At 39.0% G+C, this 12,817-nt stretch overlaps 1 protein-coding gene across 1 annotated transcript in view; it reads left to right on the top strand.

The window, feature by feature from the left end:
* The window catches only part of zmp:0000001200 (dedicator of cytokinesis protein 9), a 122,687-nt gene that overhangs the window by 108,127 nt on the left and 1,743 nt on the right, over nt 1-12,817 (top strand). Inside the window, exons 35-52 of the mRNA XM_063006412.1 lie at nt 1,370-1,487; nt 2,171-2,237; nt 2,341-2,388; nt 2,947-3,083; nt 3,924-4,039; nt 4,236-4,373; nt 4,595-4,777; nt 4,914-5,027; nt 5,568-5,783; nt 5,875-5,932; nt 6,530-6,636; nt 7,786-7,908; nt 8,122-8,235; nt 9,806-9,952; nt 10,054-10,264; nt 11,832-12,022; nt 12,113-12,213; nt 12,326-12,464. Of these exons, the coding sequence (XP_062862482.1) occupies nt 1,370-1,487; nt 2,171-2,237; nt 2,341-2,388; nt 2,947-3,083; nt 3,924-4,039; nt 4,236-4,373; nt 4,595-4,777; nt 4,914-5,027; nt 5,568-5,783; nt 5,875-5,932; nt 6,530-6,636; nt 7,786-7,908; nt 8,122-8,235; nt 9,806-9,952; nt 10,054-10,264; nt 11,832-12,022; nt 12,113-12,213; nt 12,326-12,464 (2,328 nt within the window). The remainder of the gene's footprint in view (nt 1-1,369; nt 1,488-2,170; nt 2,238-2,340; nt 2,389-2,946; nt 3,084-3,923; nt 4,040-4,235; nt 4,374-4,594; nt 4,778-4,913; nt 5,028-5,567; nt 5,784-5,874; nt 5,933-6,529; nt 6,637-7,785; nt 7,909-8,121; nt 8,236-9,805; nt 9,953-10,053; nt 10,265-11,831; nt 12,023-12,112; nt 12,214-12,325; nt 12,465-12,817) is intronic.

Consider the following 12,817-nt stretch of genomic DNA (forward strand, 5'->3'; position numbering starts at 1 on the left):
TTCTGCCCCCTCGTTCAACCATCTAACCTCCCACAACAACAAAACCGCTCAAGTATTACATTTTAAATAAGCTTGCTGCACAAACCTAAAACCAGTGGTTCTCTTCTTGTGGACGTAACACATGGCTGTGAGGTTCGATATTCTATAAAAGCAAACAGATGCAGTGACTACTGTTTGTGGTGTAGTTATTTCAGTTGGCCAGTGTTACTGCTTAGCTGGTCCAAAAAATGAGAATGGATAAAAGAGAGAACCACTGGTCATATCTCAGAGCAAGTGTGTGTGAGTGTGTAAATGGGTTTGGTTTTACAGATGCATAGCTGCTTTACCAGCGTAAGCAGGCTGTGCATTGGAAAGCTGCTGTGCTTTTTGAGGTGGAAGCATGTGTGTGTGAAGTGTACTTTTCCTGACCTTTTTAGTCAGCAAATTATACATTTTGAGTCAGGGAAATATTCATCAGTGCTTTAATTATGTGGACCATTTACATGTATTCATTTCCCTAAAATACATAACATACGGTCTCATATTTAGTTCAGTAATAATGACACTTGTCACTATATTTTATCTATTTTAAATCAAGTTAATTATATACATTTGCTGAATGTAAAATAACAAAAATGCATGTAACTAAGTCCACCAAAGGTCCTTCAGAGCTCAAATTAGCCACTCAGAGTATTTTGTAAAGACATTGCCTCATACTCTCCATCCAGACAGTCTGCTGGTTTTCTATGGTTTAGGATTTATTGCGTTCTGGCAAAAGAAGATGGTGCCTCTCTGTTCCAGCTCTATGCTATGGTAGACACATTAGCTCTGACTGCTTTTCTAATGATGTAGAAGTATAGCAATTCCTTCCATTCTTCCAGTTTACATCAAATCATTTAGTGTTTAGAGTTTTACCACTCTGCACTTTGAGTTTTTTCTTTTCTTTTGACTGCTTCTGTATATTAGGGGTCGCCACAGCGGATAATTCTGGTCTGCATATTTGATTTGGAACAGTTTTTATATTGGATGCCTTTTTTGACGCAACCTTTCTTATTTTATCCGGGCTTGGAACTGAGAGCACACTGACGAGTGCACCTACAAGGGCTAGACCCCCAACTTACCCCCATCATGTCAGTGTAGACACCCAGATCTCAGTGGTAATAGGCTAGTGTATTTACCGCTGTACCACCTGAGCACCCTACAACTCTACAAAAAGTACTGTTTCTTAATGATTTGGTTTATGTTTTTGATGCAGTGTAGTAAAACCTCTCTGTGTGGTGTTAAGGATGATAAATACGAATTTGATTTGGTTATGTAAATGTGTCATTGTGTAATAAAACTGTCTGACTTCTCCGTCTCTCTTTTCCCCTGCTTTTCCATGTCCAAACAGCAGTCCAGTGTGGCTGCAGCTCTGGGTGGCTCCATCCTACGCTGTGATAAATTAGAGCAGTCTGAGGTCAGAAGCCTGTTAATGTGCTTCCTACATGTGCTCAAGAGCATGTCTGAAGGTACACACACACACACACACAATATATACTATTCACCACATTTTTTCAGTATAATTTAATTTATTAAGATTGAACACATTTTAAAAAATAGAATGTTTTCAAAAATGACCTTTATTCAATTATTTGTAATGAACTCTTCCCCCTAAATGGGGGCTTAACAAATCAAATGCTTCCCAGATTCTGGTCAGGGTTGTAATGGTCTGGTTTTCACAGAATCCTTGGGGGCAATGCAGTAACACACCCAGGACAGGACACCGATCTTTCTCAGGGCCTCGGCCTTCCCCCCTTCTCTGACATAATCAGTAATCTCAGTATATAGACGAGCCAATAGCAATGCTATAGAGATTTATCTCTATAGAGATTTAAACCCTGCACCTATCACAATTTACTACTGCACCATATTACATTGTTAATGTACAAATGTACCATTTTCAGTGTGTATTGTATATTCATGCTTTCTAGATTAGATAAAAGGAAAAACAATAAAGGTTAGGCAAGGTTAAATAAACCCAGTTGAATAATACTTAACCAAGGTAGAACAAGACAGCAAATGAAAAAAATTTGCCCCACGGACATAAGCACTAGGTGCCCCCAACAAACTTTGGAAAACAGAGGTGGCCCTGCGCTCACCCCCACAGGGGCATAACTAAATAAATGTTCATTTAAATGTTGCTGTTTTTTAGATGCACAGTTTACCTACTGGAACAAAGCTTCATCTGGAGATCTGATGGACTTCTTCACACTGTTAGAGTAAGTTTTGCATCAGAGCATTTCAGTTAATGCAACATCTTGGTATGATTGTATTGTGGGTTGAAAAATTGTCTTTTACGAAATCACAAAACTTTTGTTTCAGACTTTGTGTTCACCAGTTCAAGTACATGGGGAAGAGATACATTGCTAGGTAATGCATTCGTTTACTAGTGCTTTTTACCAGTGCTTGACATGCTTTACATAGGTTGATGGTTGACTTTAACCATTGACTATTTGTTGTTTCTTTATATATATGCTTTATATACATGCTGCAAATATAATACACTCATACACACAAGTACATGTGGATCCCACTTATGTTGGGGTAAGACTTGACATGCCTGTCTGTTCTTCTACTGCATGTGCTTCCTATCTGTACCTGCATTATGCTGACCTTATTTTCCTTTCTTTTACTTTTTGTCCTGTGTTGATGCTGTTTGCTGTGATGATAGTGCTCGCAGGATAGCTGCATGATGAAGAAACTTTTGTAATTACAACTGTTTTAGTCTGTATTTATCTAACAAATGTTTACTTGTTGAAAACTGGTTGTCGAAAAGGTCCAGAATTTATCATGCACATGAAAGAGCTTGGTGATTTTACCATCTATTTTGCCTATAGAGTTATATTATAGTCATTTTCTGTGTTTCTCAGTCTCTCTGTAGTATTACTAATGCTGGCTGTGTTGGTTGCTCACTGTTTCCTCTTATAGAAGCCAGGAGACAGCAGGGTCTGTAACACATGAGCGTAAGTCTCAGACTCTGCCTGTGTCCCGCAGTAGAACTGGAATGATGCACGCTCGCTTACAACAGCTCAGCAGCCTGGATAACTCTTACACTTACAACCACAGTAAGTTACACTGACTTTTATTTTTTCACGTAAGCATTTATCATCTCAATAATTATCATCCAAACTCTTAACAATCTGTTGTTTAACTCACTGCCTTGCATCTTTTGCCTTTTGAAATGAGATTACAAGCCCCCCCAAAAAATCAAGCCTAAAGTGAACCAGAATTTCCCCACAGGCTACATAATAAAACTGCAAATAGAAGCTGAGATCTGGGATTCCAGGGTTAAAATTTCTGTAGTGCTATCAGCCAGTCAGGCATCTGCCCTGACATGATTGGCTACAGTCCAAGGGGGATGGCCAAAACAGCTTAACCACTGGGAGGTGCACTTGTCAGGCAAAATAAAAAACATTGTGTGTTCTTCAGCACTAGATAAAGAGTGCAAACAGGTAATTGTCCTCATATGAATTGAAAGTGGAAATGCATGTGTATACTTCTGCCACTTTTGATCAGGATCAGGTTTAAAATAAATGCTGGTATTTAGACTTTCCTACAGCTTTTGTATGTGTGTGGGGGCGGCACGGTGGCTCAGTGGTTAGCACTGTCGGCGGTCCGGGTCCTTTCTGTGTGGAGTTTGCATGTTCTACCCATGTCTGCATGGGTTTCCTCCGGGTGCTCCGGTTTCCTCCCACAGTCTAAAGACATGCAAGTGAGGTGAATTGAAGATACGAAATTGTCCATGACTATGTTCGAGCTTTGAGCATAACTTTGTGTGAACTGATGAATCTTTGTAATAAGTAACTACCGTTCCTGTCATGAATGTAACCAAAGTGTAAAATCCTAATAAACAAACATTGTGTGTGTGTGTGTGTGTGTGTGTGTGTGTGTGTGTGTGTGTCTAGCTTACGGTCATTCGGAAGCAGATGTGTCGAACCAGGCACAGTTGGAGGCAAATATTGCTACTGAAGTATGTCTGACTGTACTAGACATACTAAGCATCTTCATCATGGGATTTAAGGTAAGAAGGCATAACCTCTGGCATCCAGAGTTATTTTTTGTGCAGTTGTATGCATATTTTTACAGTTTAAACAAGACCTTACTAAACAGACTTGTTGGCAAAAGAGTTTGCTTGCTTATTGCTTGTTTATTGTAAGGTTCCTAACAAATAATCATATATCAAATTTTAATTTTCTCTCTGATTTTCTGTTCCCTAGACCCAGCTCAGCTTAGATCATGGACACAATCCTCTGATGAAAAAAGTGTTTACGGTCCAGTTGTGCTTTCTACAAATCAACCAGTCAGAGACAGCCCTCAAGCAAGTTTTCACCTTCCTGCGCACTTTCATTTACAAGGTAAGAATAACATTAAGCTCTAAGATTCGAATAATAGAAGGTTTGATTATGTAACATGTATCGCGAATGCCTGGATACCAAAATGATTGTTAGACACATGCAAGTGTTCTGCCATAGTGTCTGAATAGGGTCTTGGTGTCCATATAATTTTCTTTAGTAAATAAATAATGTTTAGTCCTACACAAAGCTATGTTTTGCTGAATTTTTGCATTTCTCTACAGTTTCCGTGCACGTTCTTCGAGGGTCGTGCAGATATGTGTGCATCCTTCTGTTATGAGATCCTGAAATGCTGTAACTCCAAACTCAGCTCTATCCGCAGTGATGCTGCCTATCTCCTCTACTTCCTCATGAAGAGCAACTTCGACTACACGGGCAGAAAATCCTTTGTCCGCACACATTTACAGGTTACACATACAAACACTGTTCTTATTCTACCATTAAAACCATCATGAGTAAACAAGCCTTAGATGGTATATGTACACTTTTACAGCGTACTATGATTTTGTCAGAGTGAATCTAGCCATTTATGTCTTTTCTCAGGTGGTTATAGGAGTCAGCCAACTGATTGCTGATGTCATTGGAATTGGTGGGACAAGGTTTCAGCAGTCTCTGTCTATCATCAACAACTGTGCAAACAGTGACAAGACTATTAAAGTAAGTGACCCACACACCTACACACGTTCAGGGTTTTGTGAAACAGTGAGAATTGGTTTTCTCTCTGCCATGTCTGTGCTATGCGTTTGTCTATTATATATACACAATTTCTCATTGGCGCCACTTTAAAAATGTCAGCAGCTAATCTGGTTTAGATCAGATTGAATGTGCCATATAAAAGCAAGTGACACTCTAGGTAAGTGCAGTGACAAGGTGAGCAGCACTGCCTCACTACTTAGGAAACAAGGCACTGCCAGCACAAAGCGCTTTTGCCAGGTATCATATGAATGCAGTCTCATAACAGTCTATAATAGACAAGTTACACCAAATGACTGAATCCAGTAATCAAAACTGTTTTATGCACACGTATACCCTTGCTTTTACACATTTTATGCCCTTTATAGTTCATTAAAATAAAAAGCTATGTTATCACATTTATCACATTGGTCTTCAGTACCACAGCTGATTCATTGGGAGTTTTGCCATCTGAATGTTCTCTCCATTGTGACCATTTTTTTGAACTCCTTTTCATTCCTGTAGAACACTGCATTTCCATCTGATGTGAAGGACCTGACCAAGAAAATTCGTACAGTCCTGATGGCCACAGCTCAGATGAAGGAGCACGAGCGCGACCCAGAGATGCTGGTGGATCTGCAGTACAGCCTCGCCAAATCCTACACCAGTACTCCTGAACTGAGAAAAACCTGGCTGGACAGCATGGCACGCATTCATGTCAAGAACGGAGATCTGTCTGAGGTCAGGAAATGCACAGATGGAGACAAACAGACTCACTCGGCTGTCCATTATTCTGTCTAAACTTTTGATGTTTTGTGTATGTTTTTTGCAGGCTGCCATGTGTTATGTGCATGTAGCAGCTTTGGTAGCCGAATACCTGCGAAGAAAAGGTAAAGTTCTCCCACACAGATTTAATTTTAGTTAATAAAGCCACATTTTACCACAAAATCAGGTGGCTTTCATTGAAAAGTTGATTTTCAGCTGCAGTCTGTTACCCTAGCCCACCACAGCTGACATCCAGTCTACACAGACATGATTGGCTATGTCTGAGGGTGGGTGTCCGAACCCCTGCGATGGATTGGCGCCCTGTCTAGGGTATTCCTGGCTTATGCCCAGCATTTGTTGTATTCCTGCCATGACTTTGACCAACATAAAGTGGTGAATGAAAACTAATGAAATGATCAAGATTTTTGCCTCATGTATTATATAACATACAGCTTCAATTCTTTAACTGGCAGGATTCTTCAATGTCTGTGACACGTGAAGGTGCGGCCTTCACTTTAATGTTATAGACCTATTGTTTCTACATATTAATGCCTGTGTGCAGCTTGCAGGACTTAAAAAATAGGGATAGCACTCCCATTTCACTCCACCACATTTCTGTGGGGCATTGTCTCTAATTATTGCACTAATGCTGTTTTAATAATATTTTATATGTTATTCAAGTTGATAAAGAATTTGAATTTCATTTCTTGTCATTTTCACAGGCATGTTTAAACAGGGCTGCTCTGCGTTTCGAGTGGTCACGCCCAACATTGATGAGGAGGCATCTATGATGGAGGACGTGGGCATGCAGGATGTACACTTTAATGAGGTCTGAACCTGTCAATCTAAACCTGGCTCTACTCTGTCTCTTTAAGAGCTTGTGTAAGATATTGCATTCATTAGGTATTTGGCTCTTCCATTGATACCCAAATTATTTTTAGTGTGATCGTGTCACGTTGATAACAAGGCCATATAAGAGTATCTAAGCTGCAGTGAAAACACTGCAGTACCTGTGCTCTCTTATCTAGTAAGATTATCATAAAAACAACTGATACTGAGTCACAGGACATGTTTGATAAAGCAATGTCTGATATCTCTCTAAATTACACTTTGGAGAAGATACATTTTTCCATGTCTGTTAATGAATGTTTCTGGACATTTACATTCCACAGATGAAGGTGTTTAACTTCGCACACTGTCACACCAAACGAATCCATTTACATTTGCAGCATTTAACAGCCACTTTTATCCAAAGCGACTTACAATTGTGACTGAGTACAATCAAGCACTTGAGGTTCAAGGGTCTTGCTCAAAGGCCCAACAGTGGCAGCTTGGCAGTTTTGGGGCTTGAACCTGCAACTTTCTGATTTCTAGTCCAGAACCTTAACTTTTGAGCTTTCACCACCCACATGCATAACAAATAACTCAAAAACTTTGTTATCACAAAACAACCGTTTCAAAAACATTGTGTAAACATTAGAGAGCATGATGGTAGAGTGGGGGGGGGGGGGGGGGGGGGGGGCAACACACAGCAACACACAGCAACACACAGCAAATGAATTTCGGGGACCTTAATTAGATTCTTGCGTCCAGTGATTCCAGTCAGTAGTTTGGCATGTTTTTAATTATTGGTCAATAATCAACAGGTATAACAGGTTTGTGAAACCACAAATCGTGCTTAGTGTTGTGCACCACTCAAGGATGCTTTTTTTATTTAACCCCCCCAACCCAGCTTTTAATCAGTTTTGGTGTGCCACAAAGATCCATGTTTTTCCATGCTGTGCTCCATATGGCACTCGCTAATCATATTAAAAGGATTTGAATTATAAATTGGCAAAAAGGAAGTAATAATGAGCAACAGTGTTTGTTATTAAGATTATTAATAACATTAACGCAGTTAAAATTAACTTTATAATTGCATTCAAGAAGCTGTTGTGTTTGTTCACACTGATGTTGTTTTGTGGTCTTTTGTGTTTAGGATGTTCTGATGGAGCTGTTAGAGGAGTGTGCTGATGGACTCTGGAAAGCAGAACGATATGAGCTCATCTCTGACATCTACAAACTTATCATTCCCATCTATGAGAAACGCAGAGATTTTGAGGTACAGTCAAAACCACCTGATTTTATTGCATGCAATCAAAACAGGATGCACAAAGAAAAAGAAACATCAATTATGAAAAAGAAATGATGCATTGTTTTGTTTAAAAAAATATCAACCAAAGGAAACAGGATCTATAGGAGCTCCAGACATTTCTGGACTAACTGATGTTTTGCTCATACATGTATTCATGTTTACCCATCTTGAATTTGACAGAAACTGGCATACCTATATGAAAAGCTGCACCGTGCCTACAGTAAGGTCACAGAGGTGATGCATACAGGCAAGAGGCTGCTGGGAACCTACTTCAGAGTGGCCTTTTTTGGTCAGGTAGGAGAATATTTAAATCACACATAAAGATACTCAGGATCAGTAACATTTTTAATCACATATTACACTATGTAGTATTAGATTACTTCATATACAGTTAGTTTACAGTTTGTTGCACTGCACAATTTGCTCATAGGTTGTTAGCATGTTCTGATGAACAGGAAACACATGTTTACAAGAATTTGACGTTTCTCTTTTTATTCAGCATGAACTGAATTATTTGATTAATGCTGTAATTTCTTTCTGCTTATGTCCCTGGTACAGGCAGCGGTAAGTCTTGTTACAGGTTGGCTGTTTTTGAGTGTTCTCTGTTTTAATAGTCTCTAATTGTCCGCTTTGTTTTCTTGTTTTATGAGAACAATTCCACAAGATTATTGCCTCCATTGTTTGTTCGCATTAATTTTTAGAAGTTAGTTTGTCACAAAAAAACACCCAGACATCACAGTTATCTTTTTCCAATCAGATTTGGCCTATTTGATGAATTAGATGAAGGCTTCACTCCGATGTAAACATCACAGTTGTAGTTAGTCTGTTTTCCAATGATTCCCACTAAAAAACTTGGTGGTAAAATAAGCTTAAACAAACCCATTTTTAAAAAAGTTGGGACAGTAGGGAAAATGAAAATAGCAATGATTTGTAAATCCTTCCGAAACTGTTTTGAACTGAAACAAGTGCAAAGACCATTGTCTGTGTGGCAGAATGTGTATGTTCCCTTCAGCATTGAGCGCTCTTACAGATGTGCAAGTTGCAAATGCAATTGTCACTAAAACATCCCCATAATAAGACAGGAGCTGGCTTTTGTACTTTGTTTTGGTAACACTCTATTAGGCGCTTTTCCTCACTGACCCTGAGAAGACAATGTCGATTATTTTTAATAAATAAAATAGATGGACTCATCAGAACATAGCACACATTTCCACATATATTAACAAAAATCTAATTTATTTGCATTTCATCTACTGTCCCAACTTATTCAGAATTGTTTTTGTACAACATACCTAAACACTTTATTTTAATTTACCTCCAAACAGCCAATTTTTATACATTTAAATAATAACAATAAAGAAAAAAAAACTTAATCCAATCCAGTCCAGTACCTTAACCACTGTGTTACCACTGTCCCTGATAGTCGGGTGCTCAGGTGGCACAGCGGTCTATTACAGTAGTTCATTTAATCCCGGCTCTTAGCTGTGTTGTCAGTTGGCCAGCCATCTACACAACATGATTGGTGCCCTGTCCAGGCTGTTCCTGCTTTGTGCCCAGAGATCCTGGGTGAAACCGGGCCCACCACAACCCTGCCCATGAAGAGCAGTTAATTAATTAAAATTAAATGAAATATAGACAACCATCCAAAATCTATCTATAGGTGCTGCAGTAATTGTAGTCTTTTTATTTGGTGGTGTTTTGACTGACAGATTAGTTGTCTTGTCTTTATTTAACCATTTTGTTGTGTGACTTGACGTGAAGCATCATGTGGTCTGTGTGCTGTGTGTGTTTGTCTTATAGACTGCCTTGTTCAATTTTTTCAGGTTTTCATGTGTCATATTAGATCTATTGTTATTGTTCTCAGGGATTCTTTGAGGACGAGGATGGTAAAGAGTACATCTACAAAGAGCCTAAATTCACCCCACTGTCCGAGATCTCACAGAGACTTCTTAAACTCTACTCTGAAAAGTTTGGAGCCGAGAATGTCAAGATGATCCAAGACTCTGGCAGGGTGAGGATTGGTTGAATCTGTTCCACTAAAATACAGATCATTGGGGTTAATAAATTCTGCAGTGTGTGTTCATATGTTTAAATGTTGTTTTCTCTGTTCAGATAAATCCCAAAGATCTGGACTCAAAGTTTGCATATATCCAGGTGACCCATGTCACTCCCTTCCTGGAGGAAAAGGAATTGGTAGAACGGAAGACTGATTTTGAGAAGAGTCACAACATCCGTCGTTTTGTGTTTGAGATGCCGTTCACTGTGTCGGGCAAGAAGCAAGGTGGCATTGAGGAGCAATGCAAACGCAGGACTATACTTACCAGTAGGTATTATTTTATTTGGTGCATGGGGAGGGCCATATGCAGTATATTATGCAATACTTTGAATACTGAGACGTCAGAGTTAAGAATTAGGGTAATGGACATTGGGTCTACAGAACAATAAAATACACAAGAAGTTTCAGTGACTGGACCTGCTGCAGTCATTTAGTGATCTTGTCCTTGTGTTAAAGTTATAACATACATATTTGCCAGTTTGTTATGTTTAATGTAGTAGCAGGGCTTGAATTCTACAAAGACGTTGGTTGCTTTGTGCAGTGATTGTACTGCACAGTTACAGCACATGTGACTGCAACAGGGTTTTTTGCAAATAATCTATTAAAAAATTCGGCGTAATGCCCCGAAATGTAATGTAATAAATTGGCCAGTGTAAAGACATGTAATGCCCCATTATCATTCTCTCTATGAGAGTGCTAATACACTCAATCAGCTTATTAAGTTATGTTGCTTTCTATCATTCAGATATTCTTACACAGGACCCCAGTATGGGCCAAATCATTCCACTGCCACCATCAGCATATAGTGTTTACCTACACTACATAGCCAAAAGTATATGGACACTCCTCCAAATCATTGACTTCAGGTGTTTCCACTAAACCCATTGCTAATAGCTATGTACAATCAATTAAATATATACTTCCAGCTTTGTGACAACAGTTTAGGAAAGGCTTATTTTCTGTTCCAGAATGACTGTGCACAATGTTTCAAATAAAAGGTCAATAAAGATTTAAGCTTAATGTTTTAACCGGTTTGGTGTAAACGGAACTCCAGTAACCAGCACAAATCCCTGATTTTAAACTAATTAAACACCTTTGGCATAAATTGGATTGTCAGTTGTAAACCTGGTCTTTCTGTCCAATATAGCCTGACCTCACAAATGCTCTCTTGACTGCATGGGCACAAATTCCCTCAGACACATGTCAGAATCTTGTGGAAAGCCTCCCTAAAAGAGTGGACCAGCTTTTAATGCCCATAGTTTTGGAATTCATCTACCTGAAGTAAAAATGATATTACAGGTGCTTGTATGATTTATACAATATAACATGGACACTTGAAATATGTAAAGTCGTGTTAGAATACAATTGATTTGAAGTTTGTTGCTGTGCTTAAAACTGTCAATTGAGTCGCTGTAAACACTAAATTTTGCCTCTAATAATAATGCCCCTGTATAATTTCCAATAGAAGAGATTAGATTTGAGTGTGTCAGCTAAACATCAAGGTTGTCTGGGGCAGTTTTATGGCTGTATTATCTAACAGAGGATGTTTTATTACTATATAATCTAACAGAGCTTAAAGTTCAACCTTTATCTGATAGTAGTGAGCTTCAAGCTCAAAGCAAAAGGAGCATGAATGGCTGGTAGCAGTGATGTTGTCATTTTCTTTTATCTTATAATTGGCCAATGGACTTTGGAAATTACAATTTCACATATACAGTCCAAAAATTGCTTTTTCCAGATTTTTTATTCTTACATTGTTTATTCCTTATTACATACTTTTTAGCAGTTTATTCACCATTCTCTACAACTAAGTTTCTCTCTCTTTCTCCTCCAGCCACACATTGTTTTCCATATGTTAAAAAGAGGATAGCAGTGATGTACCAGCACCACACAGACCTAAACCCCATTGAAGTGGCCATTGATGAGATGAGTAAGAAAGTGGCTGAGCTGAGGCAGCTCTGTGCTTGTAGTGAAGTGGACATGATCAAACTCCAGCTCAAACTGCAGGGCAGCATCAGCGTGCAGGTATACCCACACTGCAAATAATCTTACCACTCATTTAACTATCATGACACTTATAATATTATGCTTCTCAACACGTTCTGTCTGCTTTAGGTGAATGCTGGCCCACTGGCGTATGCCAGAGCTTTCCTTGATGACACCACATCAAAGAAATACCCTGACAACAAAGTCAAACAGCTCAAGGAGGTCTTCAGGTCAGTCAGTTTTACACTTGGCTTTACTTTGTGTGGATCATATGGCTCATAAAGAACAGTCGCCTATCATTGGTATTAAGCAGCTATAATGTGTGTGTTGGGGCATATGCAGGCAATTTGTGGAGGCTTGTGGTCATGGTTTGAGCATAAATGAAAGACTCATTAAGGAGGACCAGCAGGAGTATCATGATGAGATGAAGGCCAACTACAGAGAACTCACCAGGGAACTGTCTGCCATTATGCATGAGACAGTAAGATATAAAAATACCACACACACACACACACACACACTCTCTCCTTTTGTGCTGAGCAGTTTAACTTCACCTGCTGCATTTAAAGTACTTACACCAGCATTTTTAACCTAACCTCTAGCCATTGTACCTGGAACATACAGCATGTGCAATTACTTATATTAAAAAAAGAAAATAGAGAGCCTGCCGAACCATTTCATTTCACACACCATTTCACCATGTAATTGTTTGCAGTAGATATACTTGTGATTATAGGGTAGTGGATTCAAGAATTCAGGCCTGTACCATTCTCCTAGTGAATGCCACACATTAAAAGGCACGTAAATGTTTCCCTGTTATCATACCGTACTGTA

Source organism: Trichomycterus rosablanca, chromosome 12 (genome assembly GCF_030014385.1).
Source record: "Trichomycterus rosablanca isolate fTriRos1 chromosome 12, fTriRos1.hap1, whole genome shotgun sequence".
In the NCBI taxonomy this organism is placed as follows: Eukaryota; Metazoa; Chordata; class Actinopteri; order Siluriformes; family Trichomycteridae; genus Trichomycterus; species Trichomycterus rosablanca.